The sequence below is a fragment of the Nyctibius grandis genome, chromosome 18 (genome assembly GCF_013368605.1).
Source record: "Nyctibius grandis isolate bNycGra1 chromosome 18, bNycGra1.pri, whole genome shotgun sequence".
NCBI lineage: Eukaryota > Metazoa > Chordata > Aves > Nyctibiiformes > Nyctibiidae > Nyctibius > Nyctibius grandis.
In genome coordinates, this window is record NC_090675.1 from 2,976,959 (window position 1) to 3,000,594 (window position 23,636).

Consider the following 23,636-nt stretch of genomic DNA (forward strand, 5'->3'; position numbering starts at 1 on the left):
CACCCCCCGGGGTCCCTCGCGAGGCGCGTGAGTCGAGGCGCGTTTGGGTTTATGGTTTCCAAGGAGCGGGTATTTTTACAGCGTGAGTCACCGCGCGGCCTCGAGTGGAAAAACCATCGGGGAGGGAGGGAGGCAGGCGGGGAGGCACCCACCCACCCACACACCCCTGCTCCCCCAGGACCAGCCCCAGGGCTCCCCCAGCACCAGCCCCAGGGCTCCCCCAGCCCCGCAGGGCCTTCGCCTCCGCCCCGGGAAGGCTGGTGAGCCACGAACCCGCGGGGATGGAGCATGGCGTCCATCTCGGCTTCCCCCGCGCCAGCTGAATAGGGAAACAAGGCTGTTTGCTCCCGGCCTCCGCTGCCGGCCCCGGCCCCCCAGCCCCCAGGGCGAGGGGGAGCCCCCCCAGCCCCCAGGGCGAGGGGGAGCCCCCCCAGTCCCATGGAGCCCCCCAGGTCCCACAGAGCCCCCCCAGGTCCCACGGAACCCCTCATCCCATGAAGCCCCCAGTCCCATGGAGCCCCCCTAATCCATCCCCAATTCCATGGAGCACCCCCATCCCATGGAGTCCCCCCAGTCCCACAGAGCCCCCCCAATCCCATGGAGTCCCCCAATCCCATGGAGCCCCCCCATCCCATGAAGCCCCCCAGTCCCATGGAGCCCCCCAGTCTCATGGAGCCCCCCCAGACCCACAGAGCCCCCCAACCCCACGGAGCCACCTCCCCCAGAAACTCGACAGAGGCGATAACGATTAAGCAGCGCTGACGTCAGATCTGTAAGTTTATTTGCTCAATGTACGACGGCTACATAATGACTCACATTCATGATATTCCATCACTGAGGAAAAACTGCTAAGAATGGTCCGTGTGTGAAATAATTCCTTACAGAAACACGGAGCTGGAAAAATAATCACTGATTAGACCTTAAAAATAGTTCACTGCATAACATGACAAAAAGCACAAACAAAGGCTCATTCAAAGAACACAGTCATTGTTCTCCTACACTGTAATAGTTATAATTTCACCATGACGAACACCAGACATTAAGATTTAAGCTAACACTGGTGTTTTCTTTTGCTTTTTTTTTTTTTTTTAAAACCTTTTTAAAAACAAAATCATATATAATTGCATGTCACTATAGCAACATCCAGAACAGATCAGTTTGTTACGATCACTATTTGGTAGAGCAAACTTTACCCCCAAAAAAGAAAAAAAAAAAAAAGAAAATAAATTAAAAAACTTTAAAAAATTTTTTTGAAGACTATTTTGTCATAGGAATACATAACATCTACAGTATAAGTTAATAAATTTCAAGCTACTGTATAGAAATACGACACTAGCATGCACAATATTGTATCAATAGAGTAATGGAGCAGTAATCATTTCACTGGAGAGACAGTATCATAGGCAAGTGCATCTCTTAAAAAACAAAAGAAACCATTCAAGCTGCTTAAAAATCAAGTCCCTGACCCCCCACTCCGTTTTTAGCCCTCTTGTGCCATCTCTCCCACAGGAGTTTCCTAAAGCAGCCAAAGATGAAAAGAGAGGAAAATAAAAAAAAAAAGAGATAGGTTTTGTAATTCCAGTAACTCACTTCCAAATTATTCAGCTGGGACAACACTGCTCACAGGACACGAGGGTCGGGCAGAGGGAGGGAAGGAGCCTGCAGCGATCTCCCAGCCCGCGGCACGCGCCGGCACTGCGAGCGTCTCCCCGCACGGCCGGCGAGCAAGGCTCTGAGTGCGAAGGCATCCCGGTCAGATGGCCAGGAGAACAAGCTGTGCCAGCATGGCCGGGGCGAGCTGCGGAGGCCGGGCACTGGCCTGGGCCCCGCTCGCTCCCTGAGGAGTTGGGTGATGGCAGGGAGGGAGCTGGAGCGATGTCTCCCGTGCAAGCCAGCAGCGGGAGCGGCTGTACCGTGTGTGCGACACGACGCGCTGGGCGCGGGCCGGCTCTGGAAGGGACAAGGAAAGCCTGTTTCCAAAAAAAAAAAAATAAATTAAAAAAAAATAGTAATGCACGAGTGCGATTTTTTCCTTCCTGCGCAGCTTTAGGCGAAAAGCTCCATGGCACAGCGCTTGGCGAGCCAGAGAACAGCAGTGAACTTCCAACAACGATGTCAAAAGAAAAACCAAAGAGAATAAATTTACTCAAAATGGGGTAAGTATTCCCAGCTAAGCAACTCAGATTCCCCGTCTCCCACCCTCCGCCAGATCAGGCAAACTCAGAAAAAGATTTTGCTAAGAAGAGAACTAAGTTCCTGGGCTCCCGATGGGCGATAGAAATGTTTATGATTGTAGCTCTTCCCTTGAGGATTTCTCTACCAAATGAGTTTCTAAGCTCCTGAAGTTCACTCATTACACCACAAGCTTCCCCAGGAGAAAAGAAAAGGCACCCGGCTCGTCCCTGGTGACAAACAGGGAGCCTGGGTGCCCGAGATCTGCTGACAAACCTCATGGTACAGTGGGAGAAAGTCAGGCAGAGTGAAATGGCAGTGCAATCCCTGAGGAAGCAGCTGTGGCACCTTAAATCAGGATGGTCTTTTGAAATACCAAACACAGTACATGACATACAGACCTGAATGCTCTTTTTAATTTTTTTTTAATTATTTTTATTTTTTTATTTCAGTGGCATTTTTAAGTTTAAACACTTCCCCCTTCTCTAATTAAGTTCTTAAACCTTTTTGCTGTGGACTTAAAATAGCTGAAACAGCCGCTAGCCAAGCACCTGTTAAGCTTGTTGACCAAAAAACTAGAGCAGCTTTGATGTTCCTCAGGCGGGCGATCTTCTTGCCTTGGGCGACACAGAATAGCTAAAGCCAGTCCAGAGGTGAGGACTGATCAGGAAGGCAAGCCAAAAGAACTAGCAAAATTAAAAAAAAAACCACAAAAACCAGACAATCAAAGGCTTGATGTCATATGGCTGTAATGTAGAAGTGCTGTAAACTGCAATTTAGTGTTAATACTGTAAGCTACCCTAATAAATATCTTAACAACAACAAGATTGGATGGCCTAAATCCCAGGGCTTTGCAAGCCCTGAATTCTTTAGTTATTTTTTTTTTTTAATTCCTTCTCAACGTGGGGATTTTAAGCGACGCCCCGCGACATGGGACGGACACACGGCACTTGGACTGCAGGAACAAACGCACGAAGCCTTACTGGAACCACAGAACTCCCTCTTTTTTCTTTTTTTTGCCTTGCTTTCCTTAAAAACGAGGGCCATTCCATCCACGCAACCTCCGTCTTAAAACCCTTTTTATTTCTAGCGATAAAGTTAAATTAAAGACAGCTCCACTTGTATTAATAATCTACAGAACAGTCCATATGCCAGTGAGGCTGCTATTCCATACCAGCACAGCCAGCCTGACTTCCACTAGTGGTGTTTTGGCAAAAATGTCAACGAGGCAATCAAAGACAGGTTGTGGGGGGGTCTCCCTGGGAAGGTGTCCCCCTCCCTTTCCCTCCCCCACCCCTGACACCCCCCCCCCCAACTCGTGGGACAAAAATAAAGACTGCAGTAGTTAGCATCAGCGTGCGGCTGCCAGTCCATCGGGGGGGTCTAGTTGTTGCCTTCTCCGCCGTCGTCGTCTTGCTGATCGCTCGTCCAGAGCGTTAGGTTGTCGCGGAGGAGCTGCATGATGAGCGTTGAGTCCTTGTAGGAGTCCTCATTGAGGGTGTCCAGCTCGGCAATGGCGTCGTCAAAGGCCGTCTTGGCCAGGTGGCAGGCCTGCTCCGGCGCGTTCTGGATCTCGTAGTAGAAAACCGAGTAGTTAAGCGCCAGCCCGAGCCGGATGGGGTGGGTCGGCTGCATGTGCTCCTTGCTGATCTCATGGGCTTCGCTATAGGCTTTCTCCGAAGACTCCACCACGGTCGCCCTCTTCTCGCCAGTGGCCACTTCGGCCAGGTAGCGGTAATAGTCCCCTTTCATCTTCAGATAGAAGACTTTGCTCTCGTACTGCGTCTCGCTGCAGTTCTTGATCAGGTAGTTGTCCAGCAGGCTCAGCACATCCTGGCACACCGCTTCCAGCTCCTTCTCGATCTTCTCGCGGTAGGCCCGGACCATTTCTATCTTCTTCTCATTCCCATCGGCAGAGGTCTTCTGCTCGATGCTGCTAATTACTCGCCAAGAGGAGCGCCGCGCCCCCACTACGTTTTTGTAGGCGACAGACAAGAGGTTCCTCTCTTCGTTAGACAGAGGCTCATTCAGCTCCGTCACCTGCATCGAAAGAGGGAGAGAGAAGAGAGACACTTGGGTTAAGCCCCAGTCACTTGTTCCCATCACACGTTCACGTGCTCCTGCACGTCTCTAGCGAGACGCAGGAGAAGGCAGCCGCCTCGTGAAGTCCGGCTCCGTCATTCGGCATCTGCTCCCATCCCAGAGGGAGCTGGCTGGGAAACCACGCCGTGGTCCAGTCTCCCAGCAAAAGGGGTGGGTTGGGCTTTATTTGAGGTATTCTCCATCTCTGTATTCTCCATATCCGAGAAGGTCAGTGGTTTCCAGAAGGAGAAAAATCCTCTAGGAAAGAGAGGCGTTTCACCTGCGGGATGAGAGTCAGACTTCATGATACACACGAGAGGGACAGTCCAAGCAAGAGGGTGGGGACAGTCTGGGGTTACAAGCTAGCCGCACGGATTAACAATACCACAGCTACGGGGTGTTCATCTTTTCCGTTTCCCATAAGCACCGGGCACGCTTCCAGGATGCCTAAAGAATACGTTAGATGTTAAAATTACAGCTGCCCAAGGCATCCGCGGAGATAAGGACTTATAAGCTCCCATGGTCAGAGTATGTTCTTCCCATACAGGATTTTCTTCATCGACGATAAGATCGTCAGCGCACAGCACCGCTTCTACCCGCCCCACGCGCCACAGCAGCAGAGGGATTAAGGAGCCGACGGAGCACGGAGCCTCTCACAAGTGGGCAGCCAAACGCCCCCTCGGCCCCTTCAGTCACTGGGAAGCATCACACTTGATATTGCAATAATCCCATTCCAGCTCCTGCAAACCCACCGCTGGCTGGAGCCACCTGGGCAGCACCTCCAGCAGCGGCAGCAGGCAGCTCGGGAAGGGCTGGCACCCCCCTTTTCTCCATGGCGTGCCCTGTACCTGGGTCTCCGCACCCTCGGAGCGGGTGCAGCAGCCCAGGATGCTGCGGCAGCCAGGCTGCCCCGTACAGCCGCTCAGCTGGGGTAGTTAGAGCTGCCAAGGGGCACTCTGAGCCAGGATATTCGCCGTTGTCCCCCTCCCCAGGAGCACAGTGCCCTGCCACATACACACCCTGGGCACGGCCACGTGGGAAGCGGGCCAGCAGAGCAGGAACCTGTGAGCCTCCTCTCGGCAGTCACTGCTGACAAGGATTGGCAATGGTTTGGATGTGAAAGGCTTCTGCAAATACTGAGTCATGTTCACAAGCGTTTGCAAGGACAAGGTTTGTCCTGGGCCTAGATAACCACATTTATGGTGGTGATCAGGAGGGCCAAGGGCTCACGCTGGAACGTGTAGGATGGTCAAGCCCAGGACCTCATTTGAGTGGCCTGGAACGACTCACTCTTGCTTATACCACAGCGACCTGCTCATTCCAGCAACATCCACTCCTGCCTGTAGCTCCTTGCAGCTGTTCAGCCAGAGTCTGGCTCATGTCTGCCCCTAAAAACTCCGGTGCTCTGATCCAGAACCCCCTCTACTCCTTTCCTTGAGGCAGAGGCAGCAAGAAGAGCCTCCCAGCTCCCACCTCCCGCTACCGTGTGGCCCTGTGCTGCTGCAGGAGATGCTCTACAGCCTGGCAGGGGAAGCAGCGAACAGCCCACCTCCGTACAGAAGAGGGTCTTACCAAGTAAACCAGGCCCAACTGCCTTCTGTGCCAAGGGTAAGAGATGGCTGAGGGACCAGGGAAAGGGGTGTCACGTTGAAGAGGGCAGAGTCTCCTGTGACTACCAGCAGCCGCCACCGCTGCAGGACAAGGTGCACGGGGCAGCACGCCAAGGCAGCTCCCAGCTCTCACGCCCCAAGGTAAGCAGGGTGTGCAATGCCCGGGCCATCCGTCCGGCACCTCCCAGTGCCAGCAGACAAACCCACGTCCCAGCTCTCCCAGCCAGGCTAACGGCAGAGGTTTAACCACATGGCCCTGGGTTTTGTGTGAAACGCTGCTTCCCGCAGAGGGGCTGGGGCAGAGGCTCAGCCCTGCACGCAGCCCGACTGCAACGTGATAAAATACCCTCGGCAAGTCCTTTGTTACGCCGCTTCCAGGCTGCCTTGTGCTCCGAGTTCAGAGGTCTCTAGTTCTCTACATTTCTACAAGACTTAACTTTGAGATGACTCCATTCATTCTTCCCTCTGATTGACACTTGCACGAGCATAAATTAAAGATGCTGTGAAGTTAAAGCCATCTTTAAAAGACACTGGAGCACAATGAAGGTGTCCCCCTGCCCTAGAGATTGTGGGTTGTCTATCCGTGGAGATACTCAAAACTTGACCAGGTTACTCAGGGTCTTGTCCCATCTAAGTTGCCCTGCTTTGAGTAAGGGAATTGGGACTAGAAACATCCAGAAATCCCAGCCTGACTTATTCTCTTACCTTCCAGCTGTAAATAGAGCATCCAACATCGACAGCCATACACAAGACTCGCCGACTCCAACAGTCTTCTGTCCTGACACTGGTTGTGAAGGTTGATAACCACAGGAGGTCTTGCTTTTAACAAGACACTCTCTGAGCAGGGATATGAGTTTTAAGCGTGGACCAAGCAGGTGACTTCAAAGCTGCCCCACAGCTGAGTCTGTAGATATTTCTCACTGCAGAAAGAGGTAGATTTACCTCCTCTCACCAGAAGAGTCTTGCTGGAGGACAGATTTATTAAAACTACAGGGAGTTTCGTAGGATTAGCTTTGCCGTAAACATTTTAAGTTCAAAGCTATTAAGGATTATGAAAGAAAGCTGCCTGTCAAAATCCTTTCAACAAGCTCGCTGACAGAAGGTACACCTGTGGAGAAAGCAGATTCCTCCAGGGAGCTGGCAGGAAACTTATCAAAGCAGAAAGGGAACCTCGTTAACCCCCTAACTGCTTTCTAGCAGCACCCAGGCTCTCAGCAAGGCAGAGCACTGCAGACACACTGCAGAGACACGCAAAGGCGCAACACGGCCGGAGACAGGGACCGCGTCCCTCAGCGCTAGGAGAGGGGAGGGAAGAGGCTGCAGTCCTGCACCTATTTCAGTTTGCAACTGAGCCGGGAGAGGAAGAAAGGCAAATCATCTGGCACTTGCATTCCCAGCAAGGAGAAAATGCAAGCTGCCCAGGACATCAGCCATTAGACAATGCGGGTACATTCAGCTGCCTTAATCAGAGCGTCAGTGGGAGGGGGAAAAAGATGTATCGCAGGTTAAGCTGCCTTTGAGAACTGCCACCACCCCTGCCCCACGGCTCAGCACGACAGCTAAGGCACCGCTGCCTGCCCCACCGCACCGCCGGGGGCTGCGCAAGCGGCTCTGCATCAGCTGCCACGAGACACGTGGCTCTCCAGCACGGAACCGCACTCACCAGCACGCTGCTTTTGCCCGCAGCACTGTACGGGTGAACGTCTCCAGCAGAAGACCACCCCGAAACGGCGGCAGCAGCTTGTCAAGTGGATGTGGGTCGGTGCCTTCACTGGAAGCCTGTGCTGGCCAACCAAATGCTGATTTTTCCTTACGCTGCAGGATGCCAACACAAAGTGAGTTCAATCAAGCCGGAGGCTGAACAGCAAGCTCCAACGGACTTAATTTATAGCATTGCACTGAACGCCTCTGATGCAACATCAATAAGGCAATATCCTGCAGCAGGCCTGGATTAGATTGCAGCAGTCATTTTAGAAGCCCTTTCTGACACTTTTTGCTAATGTTTGTTCCCAGCATCCAGATTAATATTGCCAGAACCCTCCTCCTCCTTAACTCAGACCCTGGAGGGGGTCTCACCTCCCTGAAGATGGGCAGCACCCTCGCATACAGACCAACCCTATGAGCATTAGGTCACCTGATGCCATTCCCAGCACTGTTACGTGGAGTTAGAGACTTCAGATATCCAAAGAAAAATCCCAGTTTGGCATTAAGAGGGCTTGGCAGGAACACAAAGCCATCAGCCTCCGGCTGGAAGCCTACCTGCTCTCTGGGAAGCTCAGTCATTTTGGAGTTTTACTTCCCTGGTTGACAGTAGACAAAAGCAGAACTTGCACCACAAATCTCAGTAACTGTCAAGCCTCTCTTTACCCTTGTGCTCCTGGAGTTCAGAGAGATGGGGGGGGTGGAGATGCGTGCGGCTGAAATGGAGTCCAGCCTTGCATGTGGCATAAACGGCCAAGTGCAAAGAGCTCGTCCACACGCTCACACAGCTGGAAACTCGATAGGTGCAAGTCTTTTAGCTGTTCTGAAAGAAAAAAAATCCCACCTTGTTCACCTTCCTGTCTGCTTTTTCCAAGCCACAAGACCAGCTCTTTATTGATGCAGAACAGCAGGAGGCCTCAGCTGTGGCGCCTCTTGCTCCCCTGCTGGTCTGCAGGCAATGGTCTGACTTGCTGGAGCTTCCCCCATGCCCTGTCACAGCACGTGACACGTGCCAGGAGCCAGACCCCTCGCACGCTGCGGGCAGCCCTGTGCTCGGCAGAAGACAAGGAGAAGAAACCTAGCCAGGGAGTGCAGGTCCACACCGGGCTTGGCATGGAGCAGTCTACACCAACAGGCTTTGGCTTGGAGGCATGCTCCATCACCCAGCTTGAGGATGCTGCCAAGTTCCAGTCTCACCAGTTCCTACAGCCTTTGAGGGTGCAGTGTTTGCACCACCAAGACTCCAGTGCCCTAAAGCCACACGGGTAGTCCAACAGTTCCTGTCAGACAAAAACTACTGGAAGTTTAGGGCTTCTACTGCTTGAGAGTCTGGATATTTGTACAAATCAGAGCCCTCTGATCTGCAACAAAACTCTTCATAGGCAGCACCATCTCGGAGAAGGCTCCCCCAGCTCTCCACCACAGCTGCGAGCTCTGACTCAGCACTCTGTCCAAAACCTGGCAGGCTCCTGGCATGCCCAAGTATCACATTGCAGCCAGGGGAAGGTTCAGCCTCACACGGAGAAGCCAGGGAGCATGCAAAGCTTTACCTGCCCCTAATGTCAAGGTCTGTGCTCTCCAAAAGCCCAAGGGCTGGTCCTACTGGGCTGTCTTTCCAGAAACATCCTAATTAGCAGGCTTTTTTGAGAGCTACAGGGGAGGTTTGCCCCCAGCCAGTGGCAAGTTAGTTTGCTTATGGGGCTTATTCCAGGACTCCTATCCTCCACTTCTCACCTTGCATCAGGAGCTCTGAAGTAATCATGTCCGAGTACATCATGAAATAATCATTTCTGAGGACCCTTCGGTAGCTGCAATGGAGATCCATCACAGGATTTAGTTTTACCTGTTTATCCTTATACACATGGATTTTCACTTAGTTTTATAACTAAGTGCTCACCCATTTATGGCTCCTACCTAGCTTTGATGTCTTATCTCAAAGCACACAGCAGAGCAAGCTGAGCAGCCCCAGAGGTTCTTCCCTGGGGAATACCATCAACAGTTGACAGTTTAATCCATGTTATAAGCCTCAACACTTGCTTTTCTGATTGCCCAGAAGAGATCCCAAGTCCTTGAAGACATTAGACATCTACAAAGGAATCAAGCTTTCCTGGAGAGAGAGACAACCACGAGAACCTCAAACTGTCCATGGAGAACAGCTTTTCAACCTCACTAGAGCTCCTCTTCCACCAGGATACACAACAGCCATCTCCTCCTCAGCACTTGTGTTTCCTCTGTCCTATCTATGGCTTCTGCACCATGTAATTATGTTATCTCTCAACAGAAACCCTAACAATTGCCTTGTTTTCCTTCCCATGCAGCTTATTAGTCACGCTGAGGTCTGGCCTGAAGGTCCCCTTTTCTCTTTCACTTTTGAAAAGGCAAATGTGCTTTTGAAACAATGTTCTGGACAGAAGTCCCATCACTGAAATTCTTACTTCTGAAGCCGCCCGCAAGGGGAGCAACCAGCACGCAACCACTTCAGGCTCAAGCAGCTGATAAGTGTTCATGACTACCTGCAGCCATGCCACCGCCCCCATCTCATGGTGGGACCCCATCGCCCCTTTACAACCACCAGACCACCTTCAGCAGTCCGAGTGTTGTCATTTTGGAAGCGACATGCCAAAGAGACTGCCTGGTCTTTCTGTCCCCATCTCACTCGACATCTAGCTTCTGAAGAAATGGCTGCCCTCAAGCACATTAAATTGTCACCATTACCTGGTGGCTTGATTACAGTCACGACTAAACATCGCACAGCCTTGTCAAGAACAGCTTCTCCTCGCGTGCTCCAGAGCGAGCTGTCCTATGACACCATCGCAGCAGTCAGAAAGATGCTTGTCTTAAGCACTGTCCTACTTTGACACAGAGTAGGCGTGTGTTAAACTAGACCTAAATCTAAAATCTTACCAGATTTCACTGGTTTGGGTCTTTTTCTTCCCTGTACTCCAGCCTTCTCCCCCATGTCATACTTCCAAAGTGGAAGTCACACCATAACTACTTCTCTCCTTGCTGACCCCCTCCGCTGTCCTCTCTGCTCACGTTTTATCTCAGCATGGCCTGGGGGACTTTTGGCTGCGGGTCGAACCCTTCCTCTCATCTCGGAGAAGACCAGAAATACACAAGCAGGCTGTGGGCTGAGGTTAGTTCCCCACTGCTGTCTCCTTTGACTGTTTCAGTATGAATAATCACATGCTAGTTCCCGTTTTTTAAGCTGGCAGGGCCGGCTCTCATCGCAGGACAGTGGCTGAAGGCACGTGGGATGGTTCTGCCATTACATTTCAAATTGCTCCGAGCGCATCAAGGACCAGCGTCTGCAAAGTAAGATTGTTTATTGCTTGCAGCATAACTGGATCTCAGAGGCTACTTAGCCACTCCAGACACCGATTAGGATTTCGGCATGCTCCTACAGTTAACAGCAGCTTTCATCCCGCTCTGCAGCCTTTATTATTTAAGGCGACTTTGAACCACTCGAGACAAAGTCTTCAAATTGGAAGGGAGATGTGAAAACCAAGAGCTCATGTATTTCATTAGCCTCTGTAGCTTAATAACTACTTAAGCCAAAGTGAATTTCATCACACTACACTCAGGTTTGATCAGTCCGTGGAGCCTGGAGACCATCTCCAGTTTCAGTCTGGCTCTGATGGATTTCAGCTGGAGAAAAAGCAAGTTCCAACTACTTGGGTCACTCCTGCATGTAAAAGGTCATTAAGGAACCAAGGTGAGAAAGACGGTGACAACAGCAGAGCTCTTCCCATTCTGCATGTGGTAGCAGCATTTCATGTCCCACTCCTTATCTGCAGCGCTGCAGTCCCAGCGTTTGGTCTAACGGCTCAAGTTTTTCCTGCTGCAGAACACGTGGGTGCCATCGATTTGCCTCACCAGCTTCTTCTGCAGCTTTTGAGATAAGGCAAGCACAAGGGAACATCTGCCTGCCTTCCGTACGTGGCTTCCAGGCACGTTATTAGACCTTGCAATCTGCCACAGCTATTGAGCTGACAGAGGGCAACCCAGACACATCACAATAACCAGCTGGAAGGAACAATCCCAGCTTCCCCGCACGGGCATCGCGTATGCTCTTTGAGTGCGTCAGTGTAGAGCTACAAACCAGTCCTGGATTGGCGCTGCACAGTCATGTAGTGGGGACCTGCTCCTAGAGCTGGTATCTGCTTTTTGAGCCATTAAGGAATGACACCCAAGTCCTTCTTGTTTTCCTTATCAACACCCTGATTCTTGTTGGCCTTACCGACAGGCAGGCTATTAAACAAGATGAAAACGGCTCGTAAGACAACTTGTTTCACTGTCTTGCTGCCACAGCTGGCTCGTACCTATTAAAAACTCTTGGGAAAAATAATCAGTCTCTGTTGGTCTAGTGCCCTCCTGCCCCCAGACGCAGAGAGCAGCAAGGTGAACCCACCTCAGTCCCAGCATTTAAGAGGACTGTCACTCAGGGCTCATCACACCATCTCCAGCAGATGGGATACCAGCACCTTTGCCTGCTACCTACAAAGCAACAGAAGGGATGCCAAGCTACTCCTTCCCCAGGATATGGTAGGCTGGCAAGCATCATCTGCCTGCTTTTGTGTTTCTGCAAGCACCTCAGCAGCAGCCCAAGATGACCACCTTGCTCCGTCACCCAGCAGCCTGGGGAGCTCTCCTGCCTTGGATTATCCAGCCTGTTTCCTGCTGATACACCTTTACTCCAGGCTTCTGCAAAGTGCGTGGAAGACCAGGGCAAGAGCATGCCAGTGCCATGGGAGCTCAGACGTGCTCCTGGAGCACGCTGAAAGTTTTAGGAGCTCAAAGTAGATCGTTTTGAAAGGAGAATGACAATTCAGTGTTTTCTATAGGCTCTTCTGGGCTCCATTAAACTTCTCCAGGTGTGAGTTGAAAAGCTCTTGAAGAGTAATTGCAGCTCTTTCCTCAATAGCATTTCTGTACAAGTTAAAACTTGATTTTTTTTTTCCTCCCCATTCAACCATTATTCTTCTTCAGCAAAGTCCATCCCCTCCCAGGCTTTTTAGCTGAAGCAGCCATCCATGGGATGACCACTGGCCACTTCTAGAGTCTTAAGACTTGGTCACACAGGGGAAGACTGACTTTTTTTTGTTCTCTCGGATTTATGGCAAAACAAAACCAAGCTAGACAGACTCCAGGGACTCCAGCACATAAGCAGGGACACACTCGATAAATGAGCCAGGTTTCACATGGGGTGTTCAGTGCTGCTGGGAGCATTAGCTGCTTAAAGAGACTTACCTCACAGCTTCTACGAGTACTAATCTGGCTCAGATATTAGTGCTTCCCTGCTCACCTCCAGCCCCACTGCCAGCCAGTAAGTACTCTGCCACCAGATCATCAAATCCTCCCCAGGGCTTCAAGAGCCAGGCTAACACGAGACGCTTGTCCTTAATCAGGGGCTCAAAAAATGACAGTGTTATGCTGTACCCATGAACTCTACTGAGAGAGAGGAGAGACGATGTGCCACGGGCAGGACACCCGGGGGAAGGCTGAGAGCACGTTCTGGCTGCTGAGCGAGCCTGCTCCCAGGTCTGCTGGAGCAGGATGAACTGGGCAATTCTTGGCTGCTTGCACGGCTTCTCCTGCACGGAAGAGCCATTGCTACCCCAGCGGCTGGCAGGCTGCTGCGCCAGCGGGATGAAATGGGAGAAGCTGCAACCATGCAATCAGCTCCCTGCAGCCAGCATGTAAGTTTTTAACTGCTTCATGTCATTACCCCAAACGCTTTGGGAAAGTCTGCTTGTCACACATCAAGGCAAGGCTCTGGAACTATTTAAAAAAAACACCCAAGATTGTTGCTCTAGGTCTTTTGGTCTGCAGAACCAGCAGTTCCTTGCAGTGCCTAAAACATGTTTTACCAGATTAAGTAAGAGACTTTCCAGAACACCCAGGTGGACTCCGGCACGCCAGCTCCACGACAGGTTTAATTTCCGCATCAGCGAGGAAGGTGATTATCCCTCCAGATGTACTTTACCCTCCCACTGCTTCGGGGATTGCAGGCTTGATCTTACACACCTCTAGCAAAGACAATTTTATTTAATTCCTTAAATGAACTTGCAGAACAGAAATTCAAGTTTTTGCTCTGGCACCTTTCTGGAGCACTGCAGCCAATTTTAAACGACAAGGAGGGTCACATTACTATTCTAGATCTGACTGTGGATTTAACTACCCTCGCCTGGCTCCAGCTACCTCCTCCCAGCCCTCTTTTGAAGCCCAAGGGTCTTTCCACAGATTCGATCTCAGTTCATCACAGGCGACAGAGCCTCTCAGGTGCCAACGTCTTGGCACCACCAAATGCAAGAAGCCAACGCTTCAAGGTAACGCAATATTCATCCCACGTAACAAAGCCCAACAGCACAAACAGGCAAAGCTCCAGTGCCTTCCTCAGCTGGGTGTAAATCAAAGGCTGTTAATCTTCCCCAAGTTCTGATTCACTGCTGAATACTAAGCATTAGTCTCTTCCAAGTGCAGATCTCCTACAGCAGTTCTCGAGCACACAGCACAGCAACAGCTTCTCCAGCTACTATTAATAAACTTGACGCTGCAGAGCACCACAACTGTCCAAACAACGTGTCCGTCAGCAGCCTCATTAACGCTGAAGCTTCTCGCTGGTGTTTTTCTAGGGCCTTGCTGAAACCATCTTAGAGAGGAATCAGAAGCATACTGGCATGCCAAGTAGCTTTGCCTGGTACGTAAGCAAAAATACGTCCCAAGCAAGCCAATCCACCCAGTAACATCAGAGGGAATTTGCAAACAATTAAGGAATGTTTTGTACTTTGAGTCCCCTGCGCTTGTCCAAGTGCAGCTGCCTCAAACACCCATAGACTGACTCAATTCTAACATCTCCTTTATAGAAGAAAAACATTAAGTACTCTAATCTGGGGATCACTTTAAGGGAATCTCATGCCACCATCATGTCCTCTAGTTACTCTCCTACTGCTATTAACTACTGCAATGCCCTTGGTCACTAGATCAGGAGTTTTGGGCCAAAACCCAGGTTTGTTTAATACCTAACTGAGCATGTGCTGGGTCATTCCCGAGATGTGACTAAATCTGGCTTAGCACAGAAGAACCTGAGCATGGGGAAATTTGTACTTAAATAGGCAAAGGCTTTTGTCTCACCAGCTACACGAAGGCTTTGCTTTTGAGAGACAACCTCATCAGTGTTTCCTGCAGCCTGAGGACTGCTGCCTCATCATTTCAGCTCCGTTTTCCAGAATTTACCATTTCTGAGCATTTCCAGACCCCACCAAGCAAACCAGCACTGCAACCAGGGTGAGACTCCTGGGTCAACGTCAAGCCCTGTGCTCCACCAGCCTCAGCCACAGGTCAGGAGCTCCGGGGCTCTGGCCCACCGGAGGGGCTGGAGAGATGCAGCAGCTCAGGCTGGCCATCATTGTGCACTCGGAGAAGCTGGACAAAGCCATCCTGCTGCTGAGCTCCTCCCCAGGGCAGGCTCCCCACCCAGAGCCATGGGTAGGGATCCAACGTTTTGATGTCTGGACTGTGGAGAGAGTAGTCAGGCCTCTTACTTTAAAAAAAATGAATTTAAAGAGCAGAATGAGAGTCCTTTTGTCACCGTTTTCCTTCACTTTAGGACGCGAGGAGGGATTTGGTTCATTAGATGAACCCCTCAGCCAGGGGAGTGAACAGAGAAAGCTGGCTATGACAGCACTGGCCATGCCCGGCTGAGGAGATGACACACCACCAAGTTACAGAAACCCCACAGCCAGCTGGTTGTGGGTCCATATCCTTCCCCTTTCCTGCTCGCTCCAGACCAAGCGCAGATTTGTGAAGTCCCCCACACGCTGCCCAAAGCTTGCTCTGCTTTGGAGCAGGGGAAGGTGGGAGGAGGCAGAAGCAGAGACCAGGAGGGACCTCAGCAATGCCAGTGCACTGCCTGTATCCCGCACAGGAGAGCACAGCCATGCTCCCGCACAGCCCCACGCACCTTGCAGGGTCCTCCACCACCCACGTGCAAACGCACAGTGCATTCAGACAGCGCGGTGCAAGCCGTGGGCTGGGTTCCCACAAAGCCATTTTGTCTCCATGAGGGAAGAAGAGTTCCCCCATCTGCAAAGACCAAAAGCTGCACAGGCAGGAGCACAGGCAGAGCCTGGTAGCCAGCAGCCATGGCAGAGCATTGTATCTAACTACCACCAGCGTGAAACCAGCTGTGGCTATTCATCTGAACAGCACCCTCAAGTCAAGCTGAAGGTTCAGAGGTTGAAAGCCAAAACCACCGTATCTTCACCAGTATGGCGACAAATTCACAGCTACTTTCCCTTCGCTTTAGCAAGTGCTAAAACAGGTTTCACATGAACCTAACAGGAGGGAGGGAGACTTCAGCCAAGGAGGAGTTAGGTTTTGTACCTTTCCAGTAAAGAACAGAAGTTGGTTAAGGCTTTCAGCCTTCCAGAGAGAAATAACAAAAGGTCTGGACAGCAAAGGGTCTAAGCTGGCTCCAAACCAGTTAGCACAAAAATACTCGTAACAGCATCAGCTTTGGAAAAAGCTACCTGGAGCTGCAGAGCACTGAAGCACAGAAGAACGTCTGGAAGCATCAAGGGTGCATCAGCTACCCAGAGACAACCAAAACCCTGCATCCCAGCTTTGCCATGGCGAAGTGGAAGATGATGCCCGTATCCTATCAAGACTGTCAATGGAAATATGCTTGGGAAGCCAGGCAAATCCTGTTTCGCTGTGCTTTGTACTGCAGCGATTCCAGTATGCATTCATGTTTCACTGTCACTCACAGGTCAGGAGGTGCAACTGGGCAGAAAAGCAGAAGGCAGCTTCAGATCTGCAGAGTCCTATATGCCCCAGCACCAACCTTGCTGAGGAAAGGCTCCCTCGGGTCAGACCGTAGGTGTTTTCCAGCCCCCTCTTCCTCTGTGCCTGCCCCTGACCAGCCTGCAGTCTGGCTGGGATGCACTGAGCAGCTGGCCCTAGTCTGAACCAGTCTGACAGCCCTTTTTGCCAGACTGGTATTGAGCTCCCAACACGCTACTCACCTCTGCCAAGGGAGAGAAGCAGCACCCATGAGTCCAGCAGTGCTCCGCAGCCGAGGACACATCTGAGCTCAGACAAAGCCACCTCCCAAGAAGCAGGTGGTTACTCAAGCACTGGCAGTTGGACACACGAAAGCTTGTTTATTCTTCCTAAGTGTGTACCCTTGCACACAACTTTCTATGCATTCGTTTGCTCATGGTTTACTTGGCATGATGCTGCTCAAAACAGAAGCTGAGGAGTTCAGCTGTAGAGCTCATGCATTATACCCTGCCAGACGCATCACCGTCCGTGGAGGCTTCTCCAGATGTAGAGTCATGGCTACCAACTCTCCTCTCCCAGCCCCTGCTCCACCAGCTGTACCCCGAGACACGTTTCTTCTTGCATCCTCAAGAGTCACAGCTAGTAGGAGACCAATTCCTAACTACAGGTATGCATCGATCAAAATGGTAAACATGACAAACGCATCTCACCTTTCCTGATGCCTCGTGACGCGGAGATCTGCACGCTCAGTGCCTCACCCTACCCAGATCTGCAGTCCCACAACACCCAGGCAGGCCGGCTGGCACGCGCTCGCTCATATTGTCCCAGGGCATTCACTGAACCCAAGGGAGCACCAATTCTCTAGAGATTTAAGATAGACGACTGCATCCAAGGTTAAGTGGCATGAGCCATCCCACTCTGGCATTTCAGCGGGAGGCAGAAGAGCAGCTTGCTGGTACAGCTGGAGTCCTCCATTATTCACCACCCTGTGCACACTGACATCTTTCTCCATCTCAGCACCAACTTTGCTTCTTCCAAGCGTGCGACACCCCAGTATAGAGTGGTGCACTGAACTATCAGGCTCTGAAAATCCTTGCCCCTATGTTTGTGAAGGGCCTTGGGGTCACCCACGAGCCTAGGAACAAAACCCTGGTCCAGCCCAGGACTCCCCATGGGCTACTGGGGACCATCAGGTTGCTCTGACTCCACCTTCCTGATTTGAAGCTCTGCGAGGCTTTTCCTACCCAGAAAGCCAAGCAGACCATGCTCCTGACCAGCTCTAACACTGATGGCCCAGACACAAGAATGAAAACAGCTTAAAATGAAGCAGTCCAGTAATACACAGTGCAGAAGAGATGGGACAGAGGAACAATAAAGATGATGGGGATCCTCAAATTAAGGAAAATCTTCCTGCTACCAGCTCCAGAAGGTGAGGAAGAAGCATGTTCTCCATCTCCTCTGATCACAATCCAGATCCCTGAGAATGCCCATGGGTAGCGCCAGCCATCACCCAACGGTAGGAAGCAGAGGAGGTGGAAGGATGCACACAATTATCTGGACAGCCCTCACTTCTCTTGCAAGCACCATCCAGCACACTCATGAGAACTGCTAAGAGGATGTCAAACAAGATCATCCAGTTCAGATGAGACAAGCCAAGAACAGAGTGCATGTGCTCCAAAGGGGCAGGAATTTTCAATTCAGAAAACACTTTTGGAGCTGAACTGCTGTGGTTGCCCTTAAATGGCTGTTGCTGTAGCTTCTAGCAAGCCTGAGTTCACATCACCAGCGCCCAAAGAGTCTATTCCAGAGAGCAGCTTTAGGATCAGCTGGTGAACAAAGCTTGGGCAGATAGGGTTTGTCCATATGTATTATGGAGCTTATTTGGTGTTCCAAAAAAGTGAGTCTCCTGTGAGGCAGCCATCTTTAACCACAAGAAGCAGTGCAAGAAAGAAGGAAAAAAAGCAAGACAACTCTCACTAGCCTTTCCGCACTTTCAGGGCTAGCCACCATCCAAAAGGTCTACTGGCTAAGCCTAAAATATCTGAGGGCTCTTGGAGAGCCCTCGCCTAAGAGCTTCACTGTTTCCAGGTACCCTAGGCATCCCTAGGCAGAGGATTACAGCTAGATTCTCCATCACAGCCTCAGTGTCACTTTTGTTTAGTTCAAAAGGAGCTATTTCTACTCAAATCCACACCTGGCTGTTACACTTGGCCAACTGAGAGAACCCCAGCACAGTCTCATAAGTCAGTAGCTTTTCCTAAAGCTCATAGATAAAGACTTACCAGGAGCTTAAAGGGGAATTTCTAAGAGCTTGAGCTGCTGAAGACTCACCAGTTAATATAGTTAATGTGTGCAGTGCCCACTGTACTCACATACAGGGCATGTTGCTACCTGTCCACGGCTTAAGTGCGGATGTGCGCCTCAGCCCACTGCTACAAGGTCCTGAGGCCCATTTACGCAGAGACAACCCACGCCATGAACCGTTACGAGGTCGGGAGCACGGCAGGACAGCATCTCGTGACAGCAGTCACCCTGCCCTGACCCCACACACCTCCAGGAAGGAAGCCCTGCTCCCTGCTCGTGAGTCATGCTGTCTCAGACTCCCTTCACCATCGCTCAGGTCTACCAAAGGGCAAGAGGGCTGCTCCTCTGCGTGTAGATGCAGGTCGGGAAGCACGATGACAGCCACGCAGCCCCATGCTGCAGCGGCCCAGGAGGCAGCACGAGGCTGAGCAGCGTTCAAGACGCCTGTACAAGGGGCGGCAGCAAGAGCATTGATGCAGTCATTAGATGCCAACGTACCCTTCTCCACCTTGGCACTGGAAATGGTTTCTCCAAAGCCTTCCCCAGCCCCCCTGGAAGTGCTACTACAGCAGCTCACACTCCTTGCTCCCTTCCTACCATCACAGATGGCCTGCCCAGCACTCCTCCAGGCGAAGCCTTTCCACCTCACCCTTTTGTTTCGACTACGCTGCGAAGCAGAAAGCAGATAATCATCCCTGCTCTGCTCCCCTGGGACTCCCCAGATAGAAGGGATTTACATTTGCATTACTCTCACCCTTCCCAAGGGCAAGCCTGCTGCCTGCCTGAAGCCCCCCTATCTGCACTAACCTGCTCACAGGACGTGGAGGATGATAGCCTGCCAGGCTGGTGAGCAACACGGCAGGAGCCCACACACCCCGTGCCAGGGAAGGCCTGCGGTTCCACCCACAACGGCCATTTACTGCACCAAGAGCCAGCGGTGTCTCAAGCTGGGCAGTGGCAGGCTGCTTTTCAGCATCTCCAACGTCCGCTCCTCCACACCCACCACCGCTGCAGCCGATGGCCCTCGTGTGCAGCACAGCCACGGCCCTGCTGCAGAGGCTGGGTCCCCAAAGTCAAGTATCCAGGTGCTCCCCTCCCAAGGGACCTTCAGGTGGGCTCAAGGACTCTGCCCTATGGCCCTATACCTACAGGGTACATAGGTGCAATGTCATAATCCTCCCTCACCCTTTTTAGGCAACTTATTCCCTGTAAGTGTTATTGCAATTATCTCGCTTGTTCACCTGCGCATCCCCCCCACCCTACAGGTCTTTGGGGAGGCACATGCTCCACACCCCAGGCAGCGCCCGCCGGGGGCTTGGCAGGGCTCCACCTCCAAAAAGCCTCCAGCAGCATCGCCGCTCCCCGGCTAATGGATATCGACCCGCAGCCCTGGCACTGGGTCAGACGGTAAGCTCTTCGTGGAGCTGAACCAAAGCGGCAGCTCGCTTCAGCCATGGGCACTGCGGGCAGCAACACCCCGGCGACGGCGAGGAGATAGGGAGGAAACCGCTGGTGCTGCTTGGGTGGGCAAGCCCAACGCCTGCCTGATGGCCAGCGGGCATGGCCACCACCCCAGGGACCAGAAGGGACCTTTCCTGCTCTCTAACACATTATAGGGCTGCCTGTACCCCCAGACAGGGCTGAGGTGACAAGGGACATGACCAAGGTCATGCAGACATACCCTGGGCCAAGAGGCCCAGGCCCACCACCCTTCCCAGCTGCGGCATCACCTTCTGCTCCCTCTGACAGGCGAGAGGGCTGTCTGCTGCGCTTTACCCAGACACTCAGTAAATCGGTCACATTGGGGGCCGAAGGAGCAGTCCTGCTCCTGCAGCAGCAATGTGACTGCACGTACCAATTAGGGACGCTGGCAGCTGGCACTTGCAGCAAGGAAGGAGCTAGAACTTATTATATATATATATTATTTAGAAGAAACTATTGTGATCCTGTACATCACTGTGGCAAGCGGCACTGGGTGAATCAGCACAATAAAGGCCCCAACACACCATTTCCACGTTAAACCATTAAACCTGCCGTTCAGCCCAGGCTCCCGAGCGGGCTGAGCCTTGCTGAACCACACACCCAGCTGCCGTGTCACCACCCGTGAGGCGACCACCAAAAACACAATGGTGAGATCAAGCTGCAGGAAAATGAACCTTTTATGCACATCATCACCATGCCAGGCTCTTAAGGAAAACCGCCCAGCATTTCTCAGCGTGGTGGTAAGGAAGCAAGCGGATGGTCAGCTTTAGAGGGCAGGAGACAAAACGGCGACGGCCACGGGAATGCTTCTGCATCACCTTAGCCAGACGCAGCCTGCATGCTCTCTGCTACCACCTGGGTGCATTGCAGCTTGGACCATCGCAGATGACATCACTAGGCGTTGCTACGGAAATGAGTGCGAGGTCATCAGCCTCCCGCACAACCGGGAGCTGGGGGATGGGTGACAGGGATAACCGAGCGTGACATGCCCATCGCCGCCGGACCGACCGCGCCGGAGTTTGGGCAGCATCGTGCAGAAAGGAAGAACAAAGCTCTGCCTTTTGTTTGCTGTTGTGGGAGGTGTCAGCACTCCCGCTGTGAATCATTTTCTTACGGCCAAACTACACGGCAACTGATAAGCGGCGTTAGCCCGGGTTACTGTTTTACCAGGGCCAGTAAGGACTGAAAGGAAAAAAAACGTAGATATAATCTCTAACAACACCTTTGGTTGAAACACCGACCCTGGGTAAGGAGGCTAGGGAAATTCACCCGGCAGAATGCTGCAACAAGGCTGTGTGTCCCAGGCACATCCCTGCTGGCTTTGTCACGGCGGCTGTATTATCCGTAGGAAATGAGCTGTAGGATCTGCTCACACAGCAGGCTTTGCTTGAAAATGAATAGATGCCGTTATCAGAAAATGGTATCAAAGCCACGGCGCAGCAGAGGAATAGCCCGGTTGGTTTAATAGGATAATATCTCGTTCTGATTATTCCTATTTCATTTCTTGATAAGACATCTTCTCCCTCCCCGTTCTCGGGCTGTGGTAGTTTTGTCTGTTTGACAAATGCAAGGTTATGGACAAAATGGTGCAATATGGGCAAACAGAGCTGCACCCACGGCAGACTGCGACATTCCTAGATCAGCATTCACTTTTCATCAGCCAGGGAGGACACCCCAGCTCCTCGCAAAGGTTCAGACCTGACTAAGAAGACAAACATAAAGAACAGTTTTCCCCTTTAAAGCACCCCCTCCCTCCCTCCACCCAGTCTAGCCTCTCTGCAATATGACAAATGCAGAATCTTCTGGAATGACTTGATCCTGCCTCCCACGATTGCTTTGTTTGCAAGATCAGATCAGAGATATGTTTTTTTTTCCCTTCTTATATTGTCAAAATGTCAGTATTGAAGGGGAGCGTTCAGTGTCACAAATCAGATCAGCCTGCTATATGCAGAGTCTTTATTTTAAGAGCGTGAAATGAATACAACATGACTCAATTCATAAATCTCCAACCAAGTGCAGTAAAAATATGAGCTTTGGCAGCGAAAGGGCTCCCGATCTTTGGGGTCACGAGCACACACCAGCCTTGCCGACCACGCGCGTGAAGGGATGCACAGAAGCGATGGGGGGGGCATTTTGGCAGTGGGGAGAGGCGTGCACGCAACCCCCCCGCAACAGCGTTCCCCCCAGCCTCACCCCACGAGGCTTGGCAGCCCCCCAAACCAGTGTGACCCCTCAGGGAGCACTGCACCCCAGGGCTGGCTCCTCTGCCCCTGCGCTAGGACAGGGCAGGGAGCGGCAGCAGGGATGGGGGCACGGCAGAGGATGCATGTGGGGGGGGGCCTGGTGTCGGGAGGAGAGAAGGGAGGGGGCAGGGAGGTGATGCGTGGGGCAAGGTGGGGGCTCTAGGGCAAGGGAGAAGGTGTGTGGGGCAGAGTGGGTGGCAGCAGGACAGGGGAGAGGATGTGGGGGGGGCAGCAGGGCAGGGGAGGCAATGCGTGGGGGGCTCCAAGGCAGAGGAGAGGATGTGGGGAGCAGGGCGGCAGGCTCTAGAGCAGAGGAGAGGGATCCGTGGGGCAGGGCTGGGGACTCTGAGGGATGCGTGGGGCTGGGTGGGGGCTCCAGAACAGGGCAGAAGATGCGTGGGGGGCTTTAGGGCAGAGGATGGGGGTCGGGAGAGAGCAGGGTGTCCCCGGGCGGGGAAAGGCGAAGGGAGTGGGACCCGTCGGGGGGTGTTGAGGGCAGCACAAGGACTGGGGCCGCACGGAGGGCCGGTAAGGGCGAGGGGCCGGGGCCCGCACACCCCCGCGGCGCGGCCCCAGCCGAGCCCACCACCCACCGAGGAGGGCAGCACAGGAATGGCGAGGGGAAGGCGGACCCGGGCCCGGCGCGGTTGTGAAATGAGGGGGAAGAGAAGGACGACGGACACGGGGACGGGACTCACGTTCTTCATGGCGGCCGCCATGTCGTCGTATCGCTCGGCTTGCTCGGCCAGCCGGGCCTTCTGCACCAGCTGCTCGCGGTCCACCATCTTCGCGGGGGCCGAGGGGAAGGGCAAGGAGGGCTGTGGGCTCCGGGAGGAGGAGGAGGAGGAGGAAGATGAGGAAGGGCGGCAACAGGAGGAGGGTGAGCGGGCGGGCGGCGGCTCCTGGCGCTGCTGCTGCTGCTGCTGAGGCGACGGCGGCTGCACACGGTGCTGTGCGCGCGCCGCGGGCCACCACAACCCCCCTGCGCCCGGCCCCGCCCCGCCCCGCCCCGCCCCGCAGCCCCACCACCCCCGCGCGGGGCACGACGGGAGATGTAGTCCACGGCGGGGTGCGGCGGGACCGCCGCACCCCGCCGTGGACTACATCTCCCGTCGTGCCCCGCGCGTTAGCTCCACACCGCCCCGCTGGCCACGCCCCCCCGGGGTCCCGGGGTCCCGTCCCGCCGGCCGCGTGTGCTGATTCACCGCGGGGCGGGGGGGGACGGACGCGGGGCTCCCCGGTTAGGCCTCGCTCGGCC

The 23,636-nt window shown here is 53.0% G+C and overlaps 2 protein-coding genes across 2 annotated transcripts in view; one reads left to right on the forward strand and one right to left on the reverse strand.

The window, feature by feature from the left end:
- The window catches only part of HSPB1 (heat shock protein family B (small) member 1), a 163,976-nt gene that overhangs the window by 4,146 nt on the left and 136,194 nt on the right, over positions 1-23,636 (forward strand). The window lies entirely within an intron of this gene.
- YWHAG (tyrosine 3-monooxygenase/tryptophan 5-monooxygenase activation protein gamma) lies at positions 749-23,347 on the reverse strand. Its single transcript, XM_068415829.1, has 2 exons — positions 23,077-23,347; positions 749-4,212 (listed from the first exon to the last, which is right to left on the reverse strand). The coding sequence occupies exons 1-2, from the start codon at positions 23,161-23,163 to the stop codon at positions 3,556-3,558; spliced, it is 744 nt and encodes a 247-aa protein (XP_068271930.1). The 5' UTR covers positions 23,164-23,347; the 3' UTR covers positions 749-3,555.